Source organism: Periplaneta americana, unplaced genomic scaffold (assembly GCF_040183065.1).
Source record: "Periplaneta americana isolate PAMFEO1 unplaced genomic scaffold, P.americana_PAMFEO1_priV1 scaffold_26, whole genome shotgun sequence".
Taxonomy (NCBI): domain Eukaryota; kingdom Metazoa; phylum Arthropoda; class Insecta; order Blattodea; family Blattidae; genus Periplaneta; species Periplaneta americana.
The window spans coordinates 786909-812578 of record NW_027185507.1 but is presented as its reverse complement, the minus strand read 5'-3'; the positions used below and the strand labels follow the sequence as shown (position 1 = coordinate 812578).

Genomic DNA, 25670 nt, shown 5'->3' with positions numbered 1-25670 from the left:
CAAGAATTGTTCTAGCCAAATTTATTCCAGTTGTCTCAGAAACTGGAATAAACTGTAGGAATTCTTCTCTGATGCTATCATTTTCAAGGAAACGTACTGACAGAGAAAACTGTTCAGTCCCACTGACATCTACACTTTCATCAGCTAAGATAGCAAAACATCTTGCCTCAGTCACTCTCACTACTATTTGGCTACGAATAATATAGTTACAGGCTGATATAATTTCATTTTGTGTCTTCCAGCTTATGTAACTTGCATTTTTTCCACAGACTAATAGATGGCTCTTTAAGTTATCATCTCCTGCATCAACACGCTCCCTTAACAAAGCTCTAAAATTTCCCTCATTATGATTTGGTGGATTTTCCAAATCAAAGGGACCGAAGTCCTTATGCCCACGTAATGGTATGCCTTGGCGGCCACAAAATATAACGGTTTTAATTATCGGGAGTATCCTTTGAACATTTACATTCCCTTGCTCTCTTCATGCTTTATCAATCTGCAAAGAAACTGGCAATTCGTTACCTTGTTCGATAGATTTTAATTTAGTGTAAGTATCCACAGAATTCAGGTGATACTGTAACTTTTCATGCCTGTTAAATGTTTCACATGCATGTTTCCAATTGTCAAATGGCTGATTCACTAACCTTCCTGTTGGTGTAGCTTCGTGCATTCCAACCTCTTGAGGTGCAAACAAAACACAGTATTTACAAAATGCACCGTTTTGTTTGTCTGAATAAGCTAACCACTTCCATCGTTGGAGCCATCTCTTTTGGAAACTGAGGTTTTTTTTTTTTCTTTCCAACTGGTTTTACTGGGAACTTGAAATTCTCATTCGGCACCCAAATGGAATTTAGTGTCTCAAATTTCTCCCTTGATGAAAGTACTCTGTTAACAAAAGAACTTATATCTTTACCACTAGAGTCCACATTCAGTAATACCGATGTTGGGGTTGATGATGACGATGCAGACGGTTCAAGAATACCTATATTGGCATCATGTTGTAGGCAACGAGTTAGAAAGAGAAGACTATAGAGTGGCCATGTTGTCCTGTACAGCGCTCTTTGCGGTGCCACCGCGAAACACGGCAGATCTGAGCTAAGCGCCCACCTTTGTAAAAATTCGTCTACTTACAATGTTGTATAACGGAGGTAAGAAGTACAAAAAAAACGAAGAAAAAACATGCCTGTTGTGTGTGCTGCATATAACTGCAATGTCAAAAGGAAAAACACAACTGATATATCATATTTCATCTAAATTTATGAAGTTAAGTCCATAGTTTTGTTAATTAGCAGCACTTTTTTTTCATGCTTAAATGTGTAACAACGCCCGGCATAAACAAAATAAATGGTTCACTGGTAATGTACTTAAACTAAATACGGATAAAACCAATACAATTCCGTTTCAGACCCAGTGAAAAACAAATAGCAATACAATATTAAAACTGTATTTCGACACCGGCATCCTTTATTTCTGCTCCTTCTGTCCTCACTGCTTATACAAGAAGACGATGAGCTGTAGCTTATAAGAAGTTAGGCCTATTTCGAAGACAAACGATTAATCAAATAAATGATTCACTAGTAATAAAGTTAAACTAAATACGGATAAAACCGCTGCAATTCCGTTTCAAACCTAGTAATAGCAATCAAATATTAAAATTGTATTTCGACACTCGCATCCAAAATAACGCAAAACTCTGGGGTAGGTCGTATTGTTGTTAGTATTTTGACTGGAAGGACATGAAAGAACATAATTGAGCACCCACGTGCAATAATGGGGTAAGTATGAATATATTTCGTAACTACTTACCCCTTTATTGTACGTGGGTGCTCAATTATACACTAATAATTATCTGTGGTGCCACAGCCCTTGAAAGGCTCAGACAGACCAGCCGGCTGTTGGCCTCACGTTCACATTTCGATAATAATTATACTTTACTGTAACAAAAAAACTGAAAGTGTGTTTTGTCATGTTTCACCCACGTTATAAGCTTGGAGGTAAAGGTTGTTTACTACAGATAGGGCCTACTTTCATTCTATATCTTATGGTATAGTAAATAGTTTTGCAACATGTAGAGACTGGGAAAACAACTTAATAAAATCATCCGAATCATACTCGTTCATTTTATAGGCAATGTTGCAGGTCGCATTTAAAAGAACCTAGGAATATTAACATTTTCTTCAGTATATTTGCTAGGACTTCTTGTCATACTACATGACAAATTTGCTTAGGTTATTCTTTTAAGCATTCCTTCTAGGAATAGCTCAAGTGTTTTAAATTTAGCGTACATAAGTTTAGATTAAGTTCCTATCACGTATTTGACGAAATACTAGGTTTTTCCACTTCAGTTTAACTGATTTATGCAAACGAAATTAAGACAGCTGACGATTCTAATGTCAGTTATCACAACGCCCACTTTGTTTTGGGCGCATAAGTTCATTACCAACGGTCGTTCAATTTTCTTCAAACATGGCGGGGCAATGACCACTCTATATCTTTCTCTTTCTAACTCGTTGGTTGTAGGTTAGGTACAGTCTCAATATTGCACTTAGCCACCTTTGATGGAACCGAGCTGAAAAAACTGGTAATTTTATGTTTTTGCATTGTGAGCACTTGTGCTAATACTACTATTAAGTTAATATATCACATAACAGTTTTCACAACTTCACATTAATAATTCTTCAAGACACAAATACTTGGAAAATCAAACACAGACCAGTCAAATACCGCCAATACTTATTATAATCAATGATAGATACTTTGGCAACATTGAACTCCATCTGCTAAGCAGTGATGACAACGTGATGGTTGGAACACAGCGAGTACAGAATTGTGCAGAGAGCTCTAGCTACCAACGATTATAGTAGGATGCCATTAGATGGACTTGGCTAGCAGGAAAAATCAGAAGTGTTACGTACTGTACATGGACGTGAATCATTTCGGTGAAATTAGAGTAAACGGAATTATATGCTATCAACGCTTAAAAATTCAGTAGTAATGTTACAACTTTGGGGGGGGGGGTCCGGGCCCGATGGACCCCCCCCCGTGGGTGCGCCCTTGTAGGCAATGTTTTAACAATTTTATCTCTAAAATGGACTACCGGTATAGAAAAGATGGTATAAAAGCTTACCCGAATTTATATCTAATATCAGAAAGAGTAATCCACCAAGTAATTCACTTATAATTTACAAAAATACACAACTAACAGACCCCCAGGTTATTGCAAACGCCTTTTTAAGTACATATACAATAATATATAGAATCACAACAACTCACAAAAAGTTAGAAAAAAACATGAAAAAATATCAAGATGAGCAAAAGAGGTGTGTTTACATGAAACACAAGAGAAGTGTTTGTTGTTAGTTTCACAATCCATGAACTAGATGCAGCTATTGGGACTCTTAAATGCAATGAAGTCTCTGGTCCAGATTTAATTCATTCAGAATTTATCAAGAACCTTGGAGACAAGTTTTACAGTACCAGCATCTGCTAACTGAAAAAGAAAATCATTACCAGTATTATACCCATTTTGAAGAAAGGTAAAACTTCATCTAATATTAATAACTACACACCTATTTCTCTTACAAGCCAGATATGGAAAATATGGAAAGAATGATTGCTGCACGTCACAATTGGTTCCTTGAATCCAACAACTTGTTTTCAAAACAGCAATCTGGGTTTATACCAGGGGCGTGCATTTAGGGCAAGTGGGGTAAGCGCCGCATACCCTAGTAGACACACTTCAAATTAATGTATCAATTTTATCTCATTCAGCTTATAGATGAACATTTTTTAATAAAGTGTATTCTGCACTTTATATATAAGTGTTCTGGATTAACTACATTTCTGCAGTAAGGCAGCTCTTCGTTCACAGCTTGCCTGAAGCCTCATTTTACAGTGCTGGTGCATGCGCAGACAGTAGACAAGGATGGAAAATTTCCTCGTATACCACTGTATTGCCTATACGCCAGTACACAGCAAGAATAAGCGCTGGGATTATCGCTTGTCCAGACTTGACTTCCTGCAGAAGAATACCAGTGTAGAATTTGGCAGTGTGTGTGAAACATGAGATTTGTTTGTCAATTGAGATAGTGTTCAGGATCTTTCAGTTATTTGAAGATTTTGTTTCTTTGTGAGTGACAATTATGTCGTAGTTTTCTGTGTATAAGCTAAATACGGTATTGATTAAGAATGGGTGATTCATTATGTCCTATTGAACAATTATTGAAACACACATTTCGATTACATTCTTTAGAAGAAAAATTAAACATAATACTAAGTGATTGATCATGTCCTGAAATGCCAACGCTTTTTGCAGCTCATAAAGACAAAGGAAAAGAATATACTCGATATTTTCAAGCGTCCCAACTCAGTGGATTGCAGGAAGTGCGAAATTAAATAAACTCTTTCACTGGCCCTGTCTTATGTTTTCTAAAGAAGAAAGAGTTTGGTCTAAAAATAATGGTTATGATAATCTGAAAAATCTGCACAATGCCATTAATAAACATGAAAAGTCACAGGCACATATTTTTAGTGTTTTACAATTTAAGTCATTTGGATCATCTCGAATAGATGTACAGTCAGATTCACAACTTCGTGTCACTGTCGAGCAACACAATGAAATGATGCGAAACAGGGAAATATTGAAGAGGTTAATTGATACAATCTATTTTCTAGCCATACATGAATTGCCATTTCGTGGTCATTGTGAGTCAGAAGAGGCAGTTAACAAAGGAGTATATTTAGGTGCGCTCAATTACCTTGCAAAATATGACTTAACCCTCAGCCATCATCTGGAAACTTCTGCCACGTTCCGCGGAACTTCAAATCGAATACAGAATGATTTGATTCTCGCTGTAAGTGATGTTGTTATGGATAACATAAAACAAGAACTTTCAAAAACATCATTTGTTGCAATCATGCTAGACGAAATTTCAGACATTATGAATGCATCCCAGCTTTCAACCACTCTTAGGTATGTTGATTCAGAGAATGGTGAGATTAATGAAAGATTCATATGTTTTACTGATGTAAGCAATATAGATCTGCTAGTGGTTTATTCGAACATGTCCAAAGTATAGCCACTGAGTATGACATAAGCAACAAGCTCGTTGCTCAAACGTTCGATGGAGCTGCTGTCATGGCTGGTCACACAAATGGTCTGAGAACTAAATTTCTTGAAAAATATTCTAAGGCAATATTTGTGCACTGTTTGTCATAAATTAAATTTAATCTTGCCCCAATCACTTACGTGTTTGAAAGAGAGCAGAATATTTTTACAGACTTTAACTGGTTTGGGTTCTTTCTTCAGTAAATCATCCAAAAGAACAACGGCTTAAGGAATATACCTCAAAGAAAATGCCTAGACATGCTCCAACTAGATGGAATTTCACACCGCGTCTTATTCAGACTGTAAAGGAACATAGGGATGAATTCATTGGATTTTTTCAAGACATATTAGAAGACAGTTCTACCTGGGACAGTGTAACAGTTGTTACTGCACAAGGCTTCCTTACATTTCTGACCAGTTTTGAGACATCACTGTTATTAGTTATTTTCAGTAAGATATTCAGCTACACTGACATACTTTTCAATATACTACAGTTCAAATCTTTAGATATTCAGCATTGCTGTGAAAAAATTACAGAAACAAAAAAGACATATCCAAAATCTCAGAAAATTTTGGGATTCTATAAGGATAGAAACTGTAGTTTACCACCATGAAGATGATGGAACTCCAAGTAAATGTCGTCGCACAGAACAAGACCCTGAAGTTGCAAGAAAGACCCTTTACATTGAGATAATCGATACAATAGTTTTTCAAATTGACGAAAGATGTAGTTCTATGCATAACTTAAACTTTGTGGCTTTGTTAAAACCTCAGAAGTACGAAGAATTTAGGGTGAACTTTCCTGCTATTATATTTAACATTTTGAAAGAAAATCAGTCGGACACGTTTGATTTTATCAGTCTGAAAAATGAACTCATTGTGCTCTACTCTTATGATGAATTTTCTGGACAACATCCGTACCAGGTGTTAATACACTCAAGAAAAAACAACTTGACACAGCATTACCAGAAGTCTATAAACTTGGATTACTTATTGTCACTATCCCTAGCACCACAGCTTCCGTAGAGCGAACATTCTCTGCACTTAGAAGAATAAAATCATACCAGCGATCAACACAAAGCCAAGAACGTCTTAACGGGTTAGCACTTCTATCCATTGAAAAGGGACTTCTTCATAAGTGATACAATCTGCCACAGTTTATGAAGATGTAATCAAAAAGTTCACAAAACAAGAAAGAAGAATGGACTTTACTTATAAGTACTGTAATACATTTCTACAGCTACTGTCGTTGCTGTTCATCGCCATATTACATGTAAGTAAGCCTAATGAAAGAATGCTATAATATTATTTATTAACATTTTGTAGTACTGTAGCTAAAACAGTCTATATATATATATATATACAGGGTGATTCACGAGGATTTACAGTCACTTATGGAGCTTATTTGCGAAGACATTCTGAGAAAAAAGTCATATAAACGTTTGTTCTAATCACAATATTTTCAGAGTTACATCAATTTGAAGTTGTTAGTAAAATATCTTTTTTCTTTAGTTTTACGGGAAAAAAATATTACAAATAGAGAATGAACTATTCAGAAGTGCCATTTCTTTAATTGGCTAGTTTTCTGAAGCTAAAAATAAGCTCCGTAAGGGACGGTAAATCCTCGTTAATCACACTGTATGTATATATATATTTAGAAAAGCTGTAAGTTTCATAAGTCATGACTAATATGTATAAAAGAAATGTCAATAAGAAAACTTCAGAGCTTACCCACACAAAAATTACACTGCACGCCCTTGCTTTATACAATACCACTCACCCAGTGATGATATTCAAAAAGTTTAACAATCAGTAATGTATGTTAAACATATACTATATATGTCCATGGTAATTGCAAATATTACCTAGAAAAATTTAACAACCGGTTCGTCAATACTGGTGCGAGCCGGCCGAATATCACCACTGCACTCACCTAACGAACAAGTTGTTTATTTCAGTCAGGGTATTAAAGAAGCCATGAACAAAAAAGAACATACTGCAGTTGTTTTCGTTGATTTCAAATCTGCTTATACCAGCATATGGAGGAGTAGCCTAAGCTTGTAGACAAATTGCACAAAATAGGAATCTGAGGTAATATGCTCTGTTAGTTACAAGACTTTATCACACAGCGATTCAACACAGTTAAATATCAGTCATAGTTTTCAAAATACAAACACACAGCTATGGGTGTACTTCAAGGAGCAGTGTTGAGTACAACATTATTTAATATATTTATCAACGATCTTCCTAAATATTTGGCAAAATAGTAAAGTTTGCATTTTTTGCTGATGACCTCGTCATCTGGATTTCAAAACCAAAGAATAAGCTCAAGTCATTGGAAACCCAAATTAACACAGCTATCACTAAATTGGAATATTGGTGCTCTACTAACCTAATGCAAGTAAATGCAGACAAAACTAAATATCAAATATTCACAAATGTCACTAAACCAGTTAACATAAACATCAAGCTTAATGGACTTCCCTTACAAAGAGCAATCAATTCACAATATCTAGGAGTCATATTTGATACTGGTAACAAATTATCTTGAAAAGATGATATTAATACTGTAATAGAAAAAGCCAAAAAGAGATTAAATCTGTTAAAAAGATTAGCTGGCTGCAAATGGGGAAGCCAGAGATGTACCGGTACACTAAATTCCACTTATATGTACATGAAACCTGTCCTCAAATATTGTAGTGAAATACTCATCACATGCACCCCACAACAATGAAATAAAATAGAAAAATTTCAAAACCAAGCAGTACATTTAATTATAGGTGCAGGGAAATCCACACCAACAGATTCAATGAGACAACTTACTCAACAAAAGCCACTGATACACGACTTTCAAGAACAAGCAGAAATCCGGTATGAGAAATTAATTAGACTGTCTAATGCAGACTATTGGAGAAAATACAAAATCTTCCCTAAGTTACTAAATTAAACACACAAGAAGGATTTATGCAGAAAGTTAAAAGATTACAAACGCATCTCATTCCCCAAACTAACATTGAAATGTCACAAATCCGACAAAATCCCTTGGAATACATAACTATTCAAACTGGAAACAACTTATTGGAACCAAACCAAACCAAATGCTCTTCCCTTAAACATATCCAAAACAACTGTTGTTCCGTTTTCACTAAGGTCCAATGGTCTTAAATCTCCTCAATCTTCTTGTAGGCTCAAAATTCGTCATTCTTATTGTTCTTCTTAAAATTGTGAATGTCCTATATTAACCGAATCCTCAGAAGTTAGGTATTTAGGCATTACAATTGACCAACATTTACGATGGAATAAACGTATTACATATTCATGCAATAGATTACGTAAAACTTTATATCTTTGTTATACTTCAGTCATATTTACCAGTCAATATTTTTTTCGTCTCATTTACTTAGCTTTATTTCAATCCATTCTCCAATGTGGAATTTTAGGATGGGGAAATGCTTGTAATTCTAATTTCACTCCACTAATACTTATTCAGAAAAGAATAATTAAAATAAACCAATTGATTACTCATCCGAGCTTTTGTTCACTGATTTTAATGTTTTGAAAATTAAACAGATTTACTATATTGCCTTATTAAACTTCATAGATAAAAATCGTAATAAATTCAAATTGTATCATCATAAATATGTAACTAAAAGATCCGATTTTATACGACTAGAGGAAACGAAGTGTTTAACAAGCCCAGCTCTTAGCTATGATACCTACTATGGTCCAAGGTTATACAATAAAATAATTGAAAAATACCCAAATTTGGAAAATTTTAGTATAAAAAATTTCAAAAGTAGCGTTAGGAATTTAATTTTTAAAGAATATACATAGGTTGGATAAAAAGTAATGGCAGCACTGCTGTCACGTGACGATGGTGCATTCGAGAGCTGCCAGCTGTGTGGACATGAACAAGGACTGTTAGATGAGTTAGTGCAGCCAGCGGCGACAATACTCCATCAATTTACTGCAGTGTGTAGAACGTTCACGTTCATAGGGATAGTGCGAGCACCCTACGACCATCCTTACAATACTAGAGCAACATTCCTGGATCAAAATTGAAATGGCACGAGGTCATAGTGCACAAGAATGTTTTCAGGGACTGCGTGAAGCATGTGGCGATGCAGCGTTGCCATATCGCACAGTTGCACGATGGGTTAAAGCGTTCCGCGAAGGCCTTGTTGCACCGGTACCAAAGGGAAGGTGACGACTTTCTTGGACGAATCGTCGCTATGGACGAAACCTGGACTCGCTCGTATGAACCAAACTTGAAATGTCAATCAAATGAATGGAAGCATCCTGGTTCTCCTTGTCCAAAGAAAGTGCGCCCTACACAAAGTGCTGTGAAGATGTTCATTGTGGCGTATGACATTGATGGGGTAATACTGCACCACGCTGTACCTCCAAGGCAGACGGAAAGCGCGGACTACTGGAACATCCACCGTACTCACCCGATATGATCCATGCAATTACGATCTTTTCACCAAAGTGAAAGAACCACTGCGAGGGACCCGATACAATATCAGAGATGAACTTATCCATACTTTAGGGTGGTCAATACAGAACATCAACAAAGATGGACACGCTGATGGTGTACGACGCCTTCCAAACATTTGGCAAAAGGTAATAAATAAGGGGGGCGACTATATAGAAGGTACGTAAATGTTGTACCCCTGTGAATAAAGCCATGTCGGAAATATCGAACTGTTGCCATTACTTTTTATCCAACCCTAGTATGTTAATTTAATATGTGTATGTATTTGTATGATTTAAATTGTTAAAATTGAAATTGTATTTTATTCCTATAATTGTTTTTTTCTTGACCCACTTTGTGTCAAATAATTATCTTTGTTTGTGTTAAGTATGTGTTTAGATAACTCCCTGAGCACGAGTTTTTTACTCCTTCAGGTAAGAATTAAGAGTGTATTTTTGCACATGTTATTTTACTAACAATAAACAATTGTTAAAAACGATACAAATCCAAACGTAGCAAAATAATTAATAGCAATTATCGTTGTGAAACCTGGCTACACATTTACAGCGATTGATCTTTACTAACCGATTTTGATGCTGCAGGAGCTGGAGGAACTTATAAATTTTTCTCTATAAAGAAGTCAGGAAGGACTCCACACAACTTCTCAGTGCTGCACCCTGATCAAGCAGCTCCAAAAACTGGCAAGAAAATAGTTGTGCAATAGGTTCCAGCGCACTGCGCATTACAGGGAATGAATTGGTGGGCAACTGGCTGCGAAAGGCTGCACCGTAACACAAAACATGTTACTCAAAAATCATTTATTTCTGTCACATTAAATAAAAAAATTCAATACAAACAAAAATTTCTGAACAGAATAAAGGAATCAGCTAAAGATAAATCATGGGAACCCCTCCTCCAAAATATAAACATCATCCCTGAAGAACCAAGAAATTCAGCAGTGACAGCCTTCTACCTTCTGACCGGGCATGATTCTTTGGCAGCTCATTTACATAGAATCAGCATCTCCCTCTTACCCAATTGTGTTATGTGGAAAGGACGTAATCATGGATAAGTACCACCTGGAAAATTGAGAAGCCTTGCCTGTTCACCTCAACATCACGGAAAAATACTAGACTGCAAGAGAGCTAATGGCTTCATTGCCATGATACCAGAACTTTGGCTACAAACCAACCAACCAACCATATTGGTTTTCTCTGAATGAGCTGCATTTTGAGTATTAGTTTGATCAAAAGTGAATATGTGTTGTGCATATTAATTTTGTGTAAAATGGCACATTGAAGTCATTATTTGTAGAATTAAAAGAGAAACTGTAGGCCCTATTCAAGTTGGATGTATGAAACAAAATGTGCTTACAAAGACAGAAGATCGACACCGAATTTACATATTAAAAAAGCACATGGAGGAAAACAAAGTATAAATTTTCAATTTTCATGATATAAGAAATATGCTTCGCTAACAGAGTGTTATGAGACATATCGTCGTTGTTCCTGCAATAACTCCTATGTGACATATTTATCATTTTTAGGTTTTTGCTCTATTAAATAACTTAAATAGTGATACAGCAAATAATAAAATCTCCTATTTGCAATTATATTTCTTTCTTTCGAAAATGTAAGAATTCACAGTCTTCTATGTACGGCTGCCATAGGCTGAATAAATGTGTTTTTTCTTCCTACTGAAAACTTTTATATTTTGCACATAGGAGTTATTGTAGGAACAACAACGATATACGAGTATCTGTATTCTCTTCTGGGGTGAAAATGAGTGGACCTCACCTTCTTGAGGGGTCTGTCACAAAAAGAAATGATAGAAAAGCCGAGAATCTTCTGCTATATAAAAATATATAAAGTAAGCAAATTTTTTCAGCTTAGGCTACCCAGTATTTATACCTTAGCTTCATCACTGATATGTAGAGCCCGGATTTTATGTAATTACATATTTTGTTCCTATATACAGTGATGGACAAAAGTATTCGGGAAAGTAATAATTAGCTTTTAAATTACTTGTAGGTGGGAATGTAATGAAGAGAAATGAGAATGCTTCTGAAAATAAATAATTGTATTGTCATATGTTATAAATGTATACAGAAAACAAATAATTGTATTGTCATATGTTATAAATGTATATAGAAAAACATTGTATGATTTGGCTACAAGAAGCTTGGACAAAAGTATTCAAAAATAGACACAAAATATAAACAAAACAAACATTAGTACTTAGTTGCCCACCATCTCCTGCGAATGACTTCTTTCAATCGTACAGGCATGGAAGAAACTAATTTTTCAGTGACATTCCGCCCTATTTGATGCCATTCCTCTAGAAGTTTCTGTCTGAGATCATTCCTGTTGGATATTCGATGTTTCCGGACTCGTTTCTGCAGTTCAGACCACAAATGTTCGATTGGATTCAAGTCAGGGGATTGGGGTGGAGTGTGCAAAGTGTGAGGTGTATTGTAGACAATCCACAAACGAAAAATTTCTGCGGTATGTTTTGGGTCATTATCTTGTTGAAAATAATAATCCCCTAAAAGACCAAGTTTATCTGCACTCTTCTTAAGATTGTCCTGGAATATCTGCATGTACTTGAACTTGTCCAAGGGTAAATTGTCAGTAAATACCAATTCTCCTACACCAGTGGCCGACATGCACCCCCACACCATGACATCTCCACCTCCATGCTTAACTGTTGATATAATATTCTTCTAGTCTAATTCTGTGTTCGGTTTTCTCCAGACCAAAAGTCGCCCATCAGAATGAAATATATTAAATTTACTTTCATCTGAAAATATAACTTTGTTCCAGAACCCTGCAGCTTTGTCGACAAATTCATTTGCGAACAGTAGTCTCTTCTATTTATTTACCTTACTTATACAGGGTTTCCTCCATGGCACCCTGGCATTGTACCCGGCCCGGTGAAGAGCTCTGGTTACCATTTTAGGATGAACATCTGTACCAAAATCGTCCTGTAAATTAGCTGCTATTTCTGATGCACTCACCTTTGGATTTTTCTTCACTGTCTTAATAATCTCCCTTTCTTCCCTGTTGGTTAGCTTTCGTGGACGACCTGTGCGCTCTCTATTTATTAATGTCTTCCGTTCTCTAACATTTTTTATAATACTACACACTGTAGAACAGCTTCTGTTGACAGCATTTGCAATTTCGGCATACGTCTTCTGTTGTTTGTGTAAATTTATAATACAGTAATTCTTCTTTCTTGAATAGTTGTCTCTTTACCTTTACATCCCATTACACTAGCACGTGTTACAGCTTTGCGTGTCAGGAGAATATTGTGACTCGTTTGTCTATCGACTGCATCAAAACGATGGTTGAAGCACTAGCGAATGTATACAGCATTTTTACTGTATAGTTTGTCTCCATGACTGCAATATTCGAATAATCCTGTCCTAGCATATTATGGTTCAAACAATTGCTAGTCGCTTTATGTTCAGTTTGGCACCGATTTCTCTGTATAGATAGAAACAATAAGGAATTATGTTATGATAAAAAGAAAAATTAGTACAATTATAACGTTAATTCGTCAGAATGTTTAATTTAATGAAGATAAAGGGTTCATACGAATATTTCTGTCCATCACTGTATGTAGCTATAAGGGAAGCTAAAATGTTGGCGAATCATATCAAAGAGATCATTATTCCAATGTTTTAAAGTTACATATTTTTACACATTTTGGTGCATAATAAATATTTTGGCATATTTCACATATTTTGAAAGAATACACATTTTTTTCACCAATTTTCCCTCTACTTAATTCTTAAGTTATATGTTTTAAAATTGTTTATAAAGCTTATTTCTTCGTCTCCAGTGCGTAAATATAATTTAATAATTGAAAATAGTAACGTATTCTGTGAAAAAATGGACATTTGTTTGCAATGCTAATAGTGTGTATATCCCTTAAGAAGTAACGGTAAAGTAGGAACAAATACCACTGCGAAGGGTGGGTCATTGTACTGCTAACGCGGTGAAGGAAAAAGTGAAAGTTACCCTATGGGTATAACCATTTCCCACAAACATCTCCAATCAATTGCTCTAAAAGAAAACAATAGTTTTTTTTTTTCTGTTTTCTTATGAAGCTTATTTTGACATCAGGTGATACAAATAGCTAGTCTACTGCTGGATTTCAATTGACAATTCCTTTACTACGACGGTAAAATCGTGCTATGCAAAGTGTGTGGCGAACACATTGGTTGCTCCATGAAGTCACAGTTAGAACAGCATTTAAAAATTGAACTTCATGTGAGAAATAAAAAACGTGCTCCGTTGAAAAGAAACAAGTTCTTGTTACACAAGTGGTGGTGCAACATTCTTCGTCTTGTACCAGTGAATTTAATAAAAATTTGTGCGTGGCAATGGTTGCTGCAAACATACCATGGTATAAACTTGGAGTTCCAAAGTTTCAAGCTTTCCTACGCAAATACCGCAACTTCAATATTTCGCATGAATCAATACTCCATAAAAATTATTTGAACTCCTGCTACATTGACACAATGTATTAGAGCTGAACTTGATGATTTCTACTTATGGGTTGCCACTGACGAGACGATCAATGACAGCAAAAAATATGGAAAAAAATATTCAATTATTAATTGCGCCACCAAACAATAATTAATTGAGGTTGAATCACATGTGCACCTGTAATTTTTCATTAGTGTGCAAAAATACATCCAATAAAGTTTAATTTTTAAGTTACATATTTTTTATTTATTACTAGGGCAAGGCATTTAATGACCTATAAATTGGTAAAAAAATGCAAAATAAAAAATGCATTTATGACCTAAAAAATACAAAAAATGACCTAAAAAAAACAAAAAAATGACCAATAAAAAGTAAAGCATTGCCAATGAAAATACTTTTAATTACGTTAAGTACTCACTTGATTACTGAACTACATAAAATTTAAAAAAATCCATGTTACAGTACCTTGTATTGCAGAAAATTCATTTCAAGTGCACTTTTACAACAATTTTGAATTGCAGTTAACAATCAAAACTTGGCGGAGATTTTCAAACAAAAATGATTGTCTATTGTCTGCTAGTACCGACTTATAAACGGAAAAGCTTCTCTCTACTTCAACGGAAACAATTGGAGCAAACTAAAAGCAAGCAATATCTCCTGGATTTAGTTCACAGTCAGGAAGAGAAAAATTGTCACCAGACAAAGCTCTGCCAATTGAACACAATGTTGTGTACCCCCTGTTCTTGCTTAGACAGTTTTTCATTTTCATTGACACTGCATCACCCACTTTACCACATGCACGGCTCAAATCATTCACCACTTTATCCACTATTTGTAGCTGTTCCACTAATGTCACTTGGGATTTTGCCAGTGCAGTTATGACATCAGGAAGGAATCCAAAATTAGTATTTATGTAAGAAAGTTTACCAGCAATTTCTTTATCAGCTAACAGTTCTTGCGCCTTTTTTATTGACACTGACTCACCATTATCAAAAGAATCAACCACTTTCTTCACAACATCGAAATTCTTGCAATAATAACTGCAAGCTTGGAGCCATGTTCCCCATCTAGTCAAAACAGGTGAAAATGGCAATTGGATTTCTGGAGCTTCTGTTTTGAATGCTGAAATTCGAGAGGGGACTTTCAAGAATACTTTCTTCACGCATCCAATTAATTTATCCACTTCAGGAAAATTTGCACGTACTTCTTCTGCAACCCGGTGTAATGCATGCGCTAAACACGTCACATGTACCATTTTTGGGTACAGTGCACTTAAAGAAGCAGCTGCTTTCATCATGTAGGGTGCTGCATCTGTTATAAAAAGCAATACATTGGAATTTCGAATCCCATCAGGCCAAAGTATTCTCAATGCATGGTCAAATACTAAGCTGATCGTCGAGCAGTTGACTTTGTCCAGATGCTCACAATGTAGTAGAAATTGTTCTCCAGGGCTGCGTGCTTCTAAAACTCCAACAATAACATTAGCTACATAACAGCCCATAGAGTCTGTTGTCTCGTCAATGGATACGAATACATTTCTTTCTCCAACCATTTCTCTTATTTTTTTCAAAGTTTTGTCATAGCACCGAGCTATGTATGTTCTTCTCAATGTTCTAGGATCTGGAATTAATTTTCCGGTCTCCTCTTCTAAGAAAGTTCGGAGCTTAGGATGATTCAGTTTGTGAAGTGGAATATCAGCCGATAGAAAAGCTTCGCATAGTTTCTCACAAAATGGCGAAAACGTTGAACACGTATCCCCCAGAAGCATTTGCTGTAAGTTTACACTGGATTTATTTTCAAGTCTCTGCAGGCCACGTTTATGTTTCTCCCGTGACATGTGTTGTTCTATCATAAACTTTTTTTCAGCAGCCACTCTCACATCACAGATCTTGCAGAATAAAATACGACCGTCCATTGAAAAAATATTTTCTCCATATTTTGAAACAAATGCCTTTAATTTAACACTAGCAGTTTCCTTTACTTTAGGCATTTTGCTCTTGACCTGTTCACACAGACGACTAGAAACAACTGACCACCTCAATTAACAGCATAACAATGCCAGTTTACCTGGAGAAAGGAATCTCTGTGGGAGTGTGGGTAAATTCCTAGAAGTGGGCAAGTTCATTATGCCTTGAAAAATAGGGGTACAAGCTAGCATACGCTCTAGGAATTTGAATAAAATTCCTAGAAGTGGGCAAGTTCATTATGCACATACCTTGAAAAATAGGGGTAGAAGCTAGCAAACATCTACTTAATTCCAAGAAATTGTATTGACAAGGAAAATACTGAATTATAATAAAAATCTCAAATCAAATACAAATAATGTCACAGCCTTCCTAAAAAGTGTAAAAAAATGCTCAAAATGACCTAAAAATTGCTAAAAAATGACATCCGTAAAAAAATTAAGAAAATGCAAAAAAATGCCCTAACGAATTGCTTTTATTTAACCCGGTTTTTAATGTCATACATTTCCATATATGCTAGCAATGTTTAAACCTTCATAAGAAAAAGATGCAAAATCATTAATTACCTTGCCCTATTTATTACATATTTATCTACATATTTTGCCACTTTATGTACAGTACATATTTCTCATTTCCATATTACATAAAATCCGGGCTCTACTGATATGTGTGTCAATTCATTATTATGTACTAAAAGGAAGGTGGGTATAAAGCAGATAATAATAACACATACGTATTTCCTTGTGGAAGTGAAATAAAATAAAGTTCTTAATGGAGAGCTTACAGTCCCAAAGCTGATATGAATATATCTTGTCTACAAAGTAAAGAAGTATGTGTTTAAAAATTGATTTCAATAAATGTTTGTCAGATGAAGAGCCAGTGTTATAACATTTATAAAAGGTCTGTCAGCAACATACATTTTGATTTATGTAACTTATATATACTAAAGTATTACTTACTTTCAATACCAGTACTTTTCTCAGTCTTAGAATCTCCTTGTTTTCCTTAGCAAGACTGTTGTGCAGAATATCTTATAGGAGATCCTCCTTTGAATCAGATAACTGCAATGCACCACTCGGCAGCTATGAAGAAGAAAAGAAAATAGTAATAATTATGCTGGAAAGAGTATGAGGCATTGTGGATACGTTGTATTAGGAGCAAACTTGAAATCGTGATTCTTTGTTGAGTTCACCCCTGCTATACGCAGTGCCTCATATATTCCATTGCTTTTTAAATCAATTTTCTGTATTTCTCCTTATACAGATTGAACCATAAGTAATATCATTAATTTCTCGTTCTCGTTCAGCAAAAGAATTTTACAATCTAGCAGGAAAGAATTGGGGATGCTCCAGGAATACTTTATAAACTACATTCAAAATGTTTATACAGTCAGTGCTGACATACTGCGGAGAAATTTTAATTACTTCACCTGTCATAAACGAAGTAGAATATGTTTAAAACCAAGCTCACAGGCCATTACTGGTGGAATCAAAACAACTCCATAGATTCTATGAGATTCCTCACTAATATTAACAGCATCAAAATGACAATAGAAGAAAAAGCACTGATTCAATATGAAAAACTTATCAGATTCCCAGGAAACAATTGGCATTCATACAGTCCTCTCTGTAGACTGAAAACTCAAAAAAGTTTCATATCCATGGTTCAAGAATTAAAACAGAAAATCAATATCCCGAATTTAAAAGAAAACTTACAAATTAAACCAAACCCTTTAACTCTATTACATATAGAATATAATCTAAATTTAACAGAAGAAATACTGAAATCAGAAGTAAACACTGAAATAATGAAACAATTGTCTTTAGAGACAATTAATATTAGGTACCCTCCACAAAACTGGCTTCATTTATACACCGATGGATCCTTGATCTCCAGAGAACAAGCCTGCTACTAAATCTACGTATTACTCTGTGAAAAGATTTATTAAATCTACATACTTAGACTTCAACAAACAAAATTTGATAACACAATCTCAAGGGGAAAAAATGGAACTCTCTGCATCATAATCCACAGTTAATTCCCGATTTACCACGAAAATCGTCTGTAGCTGCATTTAGATTGGCAACAGGCCATGATTGTTTGGCCAAACACCTGCATAGAATTGGAATATATCAGTCCCCTAACTGCCCATTGTGCAACTGAAACCAAGAAATGGATTCGGAACACCTCAAAATCTGTGCTTCAGTGGCTGACCATGATAATATCTTTGAAAAATATTGGAGTGCAAGAGGTCAAATGACTTTATTGTCATATGCCTGGCATTAGAAAACAACAACAATCTTACATTTATCCGGATTAAATTTGTGCACATTTGAAGAACAAAACTAAAATTCTTTCAATCATTCATTATCATAATTTTATTCATTGCTCTCTTAAATTGACTGAGTATATTGGGATTAAATCAGTGGCTTTCTCAAAACATGCTATGAAATGTTTCATATAAAAAAATTTTTATCTCCAAAAGGAAGCAAAAACGAGCAAAATTGTATTAAACTGTTTTGTTTGAAATATCTCAAACAACTCCCTGAAATTATGGATATTACTTACTGTTCACTCTATGAATATTAAGCTCTAGTAGACTCACTGTATCATTTAATGATATTGAGTTGAATATTTGTTCTAGAGCTGAAATTGGCAACCCCTATTCCCTGTGTATTAGTTTCTTCTGGTCAGTAACAGGCTGGAAGGATATTAATAGAGCCTACTTTCAAATCTCCAATGTGTTTAAGCCAGAAAATTTATACTAAAGCCATTCTTATTTTTTTTAGCGTGTATAAGTTCTGTTCAACACTAAGTAATATCCCAGAAATTCGGTTGATACATTTTCAGGCCAGATTGTCATGCATATAATTCCTAAACTACGCGACACATTCCAATAAAGTAAATGGAGACCGACAGTAGGGTAAATGTATCCAACGTATCATTGAGTTGAGTGAGTCACATCATCTATCTTCACTGCGGTAGAGGGGAAGTTTAGGCACGAATTGGCAGGTCCCATAGTAGCCTTGGCAGTGTAACTCGAGATTGCGAAGTGATAGAACGCTCACAATTGTGTAAATGATTCGTAACGAACCAGGCTATAATCCCAACTGAGAAGCAATCAATAGTCGACAAGTGAAATTGAAAAAAATTCCAAAGTGCAATTGAATGAAGAGAGAAAATTCACAATGTCGAGACATATGCAGTGCAAAGGGGAGTGGGAGTGTAAGCAACGGAGAGTAAACGATACTGTACAATGGTTAAGTCCACATCTGTGGAGTAACGGTCAGCGCATCTGGCCACGAAACCAGGTGGCCCAGGTTCGATTCCCAGTCGGGGCAAGTTACCTGGTTGAGGTTCTTTCCGGGGTTTTCCGTCAACCCAATATGAGCAAATGCTGGGTAACTTTCGTTGCTGGACCCCGCACTCATTTCACCGGCATTATCATCTTCATCTCATTCAGACGCTAAATAACCTAAGATGTTGATGAAGTGTCGTAAAATAACCTACTAAAAAAATGGTTAATGTAGCAACCAACATATTTACTTTTAATGCATACAAGGTTAGGACAGAATTTCATGTAACTTCGAAAACGTTGAATTACATGACAAACAAAAATCTTTATCCCTCGCCATCTGTTGTACATGATTAGTTAAGAACTGCAGACCTGCCGTTAAAAAAAAAACAATCCAAGCATCCCCTGCTTTGTAAATATTGATATTGTAACGGTATGTGTATGAATGATTTGTCTTTGTAATCCGGCAGGATGTAATGACATGTGTGATTGCTGTTTATTTATAATTTTAGAGCATGTGCGTTCAGAGAAAGATTTTCGATGTGGTAAATTCTGATATGTTTTCTCGTTTCTACGCGCATGCGTCGATGGCCCTTTGGCCGCCAGTTCGATGGTGCAGACTGAGTCAGTCTGTACAGTAGCTGACTAGAGCTGGAGCCATCAGCTCAGACCGGAAAGGCTTGGTGTCCATGTTTGGGAACCATAGGCCTATATCTCAACCCATGATGTGAAGGTAAACTGGCCACTGTACTTGGGTTTTTCTCTAAAACTAATTGAATTATAGCCCACCGAGTTTTTCTTTTGTGCATATTGTGGGATTTTGGTGAAATTATTGAAATTCTAAAAGAGGTTTTCCTTTTCCTGTGAAGATCGGCCGTGGCACTTAAAGATTTTGCTAGGCTGAAACGAATCCACATCGTAAGTCTGCGTGCTGTAATGATTAGTTAAGATTGTGATTTATTCTGATAGAATAACAAAGATCATGAGCTGATTATATATAGATATGAGATGAATAATGTTGAATGACTGAATTTTAATTTTATCGTATTGTTAAAATAAATTCTCAGTGTCAGTTTAATGTTGCTCAAAAACAAACACAATTTTGTACATTTAGCTTGTCTAATTTTTCAACATTATGAAACTGGTTTAATCAAAGGTTTTGAGGCATAAAGAGAATTGTTGGTTTAAGGTTGAGTTTATTTAGTGAAAAATAAAGTTCTGATACAAACTGCATATTTCGTAGTGTAAGAATTTATTATAATCTTTGGTAGAAAAGGATAACTTCAGTACCGGTATCATGTTACCATAATATCACTCATCACCTGGCAACCCTGTGTGTAGCTACATGTCGTCGTTGTTTCTGCAATAACTCCTATGTGACATATTTATCGATTTTCAGATTTATTTTTCTATTAAATTAACTTAAATAGTGATAGAACAAATAATAAAATCTCCTATATGTAATTATATTTCTTCCTTTCGAAAATGTAAGAATTCACAATACGTATGAAGATGAATAAATGTGTTTTTTCCTCCTACTGAAAATTTGTGTATTTTGCACATAGGAGTTATTGCAGAAACAACGACGATATGAGTCACTCAGCTAAGTGTGCTCCTAGTATAATGGCAGTTGACATTGGACATATACGTCAACGTATATGCCTAACTTGGAGTCAGGTCATAAAGGGAAACATTGAAGGAGGAGAATTCGATCCGGTGCTGTGGATTGAATTCGGTGTACCTCAGTGGTCAGAGCACTTTGTATGTAGAACCAAGGACCCGGGTTTGATCCCCGGTGCCGAAGCGAATTTTTCTCCTCAAATATTAATTGTCAATATTACAGAGAATATTCTGTATGACAAATTAATAAATCTATAATATTCTCATAGCTAGCAGTGCATATGTCTGCACAGATTACTGTGCACTTAACTGCTGAATCTCGGCCAAATAAGTCACTCAGCTGAGTACGCTCCTAGCATAATGGCAGTTGACATTGAACATATTAGTCAACATATATGCCTAACTTGCAGTCAGGCCACAAAGGGAAACATTGAAGGAGGAGAATTCGATCCGGTGCTGTGGATTGAATTCGGCGTAGCTCAGTGGTCAGAGTGCTTGGTACGTAGAACCAAGGACCCGGGTTCGATCCCCGGCACCAGAGCGAATTTTTCTCCTCAAATATTAATCATGAATTTACTTTGATTGATATATTTTGAATGATATATTTTGAATTTTAAGGTCATTTCAAAGGTCAGTTTAATAATATATGAGGTGTCACTGCATAAGGATCATGTGCAGAGACTAAGTGGAATGCAGAGAATAGGAAAGATTTGAGAATGCTGGGTTTGCAGTGAAAGGCCTGCCTTTGGGCAGAACACGTGTGTGTGTGTGTGTGTGTGCGTGCGTGTGCGCGTGCGTGCATGTGTCTTGAGAAGCCTCTTACAAATCCTGAGGAATTGAAGTGAGAGAAATTTTAACAGTCTATATATATATTTTTGGGGAGGCTAAAAACAAACCATCATCTTTCTTATCATTCATCTCGGGGAAGGATTACAGCAAAGAGAAAAAATACTGCAATGGAAGAAAACTGGATTTGCAAGAATTTTACAATGGACAAATATTTAACATACCTTGCTGTATAATGGCAAAGAACATCATTTTCATGACATTTTTATTTCATATTTGGAATTACGTTGGTAATTTTAATATTCTTATTTCACAACTTAATACAACATTAGCCAATATTTTAAGAACTTTCATTGAGTCATATTGTAAAATGTTGGTCATACCTGACTATATTCATCAGAAGTCAATATCCGGTCACTATTATCTGGTATTTCATGAGAAGTCCCGGTACGTGAAGTATGATGTTCAAGATTAGGTTTCTGAAAATATACAGAATTTGATATTACAAATTTAATAAGAGTAATTATAATACTCATTGGCCACTCCACAAAAAGTATTTCACATCTAGGTCTACAATATTTTAATAGATATTATTGATCGTCCAGCACTGTAGCACTATATCTATGAGGAAATAAATAAGATAACAGTAAGTAAATAACAAGAAGGAGGTGAGCCAATTTTATAGGTCCATCTGTGCCAGAAAAAGAATGTTTGAAAACAGTTATTCGATAAATTTCTAAAATTATGTGTTCTTCATCAGATGAAGTGGATGAATCTGAAGGGTCTAGTACAGGGATGCGAAACTCATAAGTAGGGGTGAGATATACTTTGACTCACCGCTGGCTATGTCGTCGCCAGTGGCGTATTTGAAGGCGGTTTGTAAGTAACACAATGCAATACAGAACACTGAAATGAAATGATTAATCTAAAAATGTCCTGTTAAGGGCAAAGGCCTCCTCCTATAGAGGGAGAGCTCTATTTGTCTCACGCTGTGAGCTACTCCCCATAAGAGGTGTTTACATGCTTGAAATTGTTCACTTGGTTCACATTCTGCAGTGTTTTGATATTGTTCACTTGTTTCTGTCGCACTGGTTTTAGTCACTGTTCACTTGTTTTCTTAGGTTTTTCCAGTCTTCCCTATTTCTTGCTCTGCTTGACCAATGGCTTCCTACTCGTTCACTGAAGAGGTCGGTCCATCTTCTTCTTGGTCTTCTGCTGATCTCTTGCCAATGCGGGGGTCCCATAGTGTGACTTTCTGCGTCCATCTTCCATCTCTAAGTCTTGCAACATGGTCTCCCCACTTCCATTTGGTATTGGTGGCTTGCAGTGCTGGATCTTTAATTGCTGACATATTTTGTAGCACTTCGTTTGGAACTCTGTCCCTCAGTGATAAGCCTAGTATCCTTCTCAGCATCTTCCTTTGGCATATTTGGAGACGAAGTTTGGCAGTGAGAGACCATGTCTGACACCCATATAACAGTACAGGAGTTACGCGGGTCTCCAATATTTCTATTCTGAGTTTTTTGCTGAGTGTTCTCTCCAGTATGATAAACTTGAGAGTCCAGAATGCCTTCCGTATAATAATATAATAGAGACAGTCGCATAATATTATTATTCGTGGTGCACATGTTCTGAAGAGGAATGCTAGTACCTTTTAGCTTTCCCCAGTTTGTCAATATCGGGGTGAATAGCTGAACATAGTTTCAATTGGCATACTAAATGAAAATCAGCTAATCTACTGCATATTTATTTACTTGGTTATTTAACGACGCTGTATCAACTACGAGGTTATTTAATGTCGATGGAATTGGTGATAGTGAGAAGATACAGTATTTGGCGAGATGAGACTGAGGATTCGACATAGATTACCTGACATTTTCCTTACGATTGGGGAAAACCTCGGAAAACCCAACCAGAAATCAGCCCAAGCGGGAATCGAACCCGCGCCCGAGCACAACTCAGGATCGGCAGGCAAGTGCCTTAACCGATTTAATCTGCTGCGTATGTCGCTTTTAATGATATCATATTGAAAAATAACTTGATGACTCAGAACGAGACTGTTACAACTCAAAAATAGAGATTTTTCAGTAGAGCCATTTAAAGTTTTCCATTTTGATTACACAACTTTTAATACTATATCACTTCCTAATATGTATTATGATGTTTTGTGTGTTAAATATTACAGTACCTGGTTAACTAGTATCAGCCTGTTATGGGCCATCTTCAGAACTCTGAAACTAGTTAACCAGGTACTAAAATATTTAACACGCGAAAGATGTATAATACATTTTCCTAAAGTTTCCATTGTAGATGGTAAATCAGATAATCATCTCACATCAATTAAAATTGGTATATACATTAATTATTGTTATAGAAGTTTATTAAATCCTTATACTGCTTTTTTGAGGCTTGAAAGTAATGTAATTTTCCCTAAGATAGGTTACTAGCCTTATCGTTAGGTAGTCCAGTAGTGGGGCTGCTACTTTTAGCCTCTGGACAGGCTTGTAATGCAGCATTTCCTTTGCATTTGATGAAACAGTTATACTGCTGTGACTCGGTCGCCATTTCATCGTTGGTAGAAACAGGGTGGACCACGAGAAGGTGAGGATGGGTTGTGAAATATTTTATCAAAATGAAAAAGATGTGAACAAGAAAATTACCAAATTTACACAAATTCTAGGAATAATAAACAATACAGTAAAAGCTAAATTAGTACAAAAATCTACAAGAATAAAAATATATAATACACTAGTATTACCCTCCCTTTTATACGGAAGTGAGATTTGGACATTAAAGAAAAGAGACATGAACAGAATCAAAGCAAAGGAAATGAAATTTTTCAGGACAGCAGGATATACTCTTTTAGACCGAAAAAGGAACGAAGAAATTTTAGAACAATTAGAAGTAGAGTCAGTAGAAGAAAAAATTAGCAGATACAAATTCAGTTGGCTAGATCATGTAAGAAGAATGGAAAATTCAAGAATCCCAAAAATTATGATGCAGTATAAGCATAGAGGACATCGTCGACCATGAAGACCTTTAAGAAGACTGCTAGATGGGGCCGAAACAGGTCTACAGAGGCCTAATTCGTGAAGGATGATGATGATGATGATGAAGTTTATTAAAAAATTAATTTTGTCGGTATTTATTTTATGTAATTTTTATGTGACTTTTTTTTTAGTTGCAATACTTTCGCATTAAAATATCCAGACAAAACTTCTGAGATATACTGTAACTGTATTACATAATATTTTATTATTTGCAACAGGCTTTTCCTAATATGACTATGTAATAAGTTCAGATAATGCAATGGAAAAATATGTCAAATATAGATTTGGAAACAAAATGAGATTGGTTGGTATCAGGATTATTACAACAATAAAAAGAAATAAATTACACCAACCAGGATGACTACAATAATAATAATAATAATAATAATAATAATAATAATAATAATAATAATAATAATAATAATAAATAAATTGCATCTTGTAGTGAGAAAAAGCATGTGTTTATTTGTTAGTCAAATGTAACTCTATTTTCTTCAACACCATTGGAAACTTTCAAAGTTTTATAAAAATTGAGCATGGATGCTTAGAATGATACCACTTTTACAAACATCAAGCAAATTCCCCCATCCCCCCCCCCCCTCCGCAATTATCCCTGGAGGCGAAGAAAATGCTGGCTTTAGTATTGCTAAAGAAGACTTGCCTTTCCTTTTTTGTCGAATACTTGTTTTTTTTTAAATCACCTTGTTCATAGGAGTGCTTAAAAGAGATGGCGAAAGGATCCTGTTTTCTAACCTCCACGGTCTTCATCTTAGACCAGTTTACATTATCACTATTTTCATTTCTGGAAAAATTATTTTCCATTTGTTGTGTTAAGTATTTCAAATCTAAGATGTCTGGTGTATCTAGTTCATTGACTTTGT

General features: G+C 35.5%; 1 protein-coding gene across 3 annotated transcripts in view; it reads right to left on the bottom strand.

Moving 5' to 3' along the window:
* Positions 1 to 25670, bottom strand: part of LOC138693957 (uncharacterized) — a 130706-nt gene that overhangs the window by 95686 nt on the left and 9350 nt on the right. For all 3 annotated transcript variants that reach the window (XR_011330640.1, XM_069817687.1, XM_069817688.1), the window contains exons 3-5: positions 22123 to 22218; positions 16998 to 17120; positions 645 to 885 (exon numbers count right to left, since the gene is read on the bottom strand). Coding sequence is in view for 2 of the 3 variants with exons in the window: in XM_069817687.1 (XP_069673788.1) it covers positions 645 to 670 (26 nt within the window). In the remaining variant the exon portion in view is untranslated. The remainder of the gene's footprint in view (positions 1 to 644; positions 886 to 16997; positions 17121 to 22122; positions 22219 to 25670) is intronic.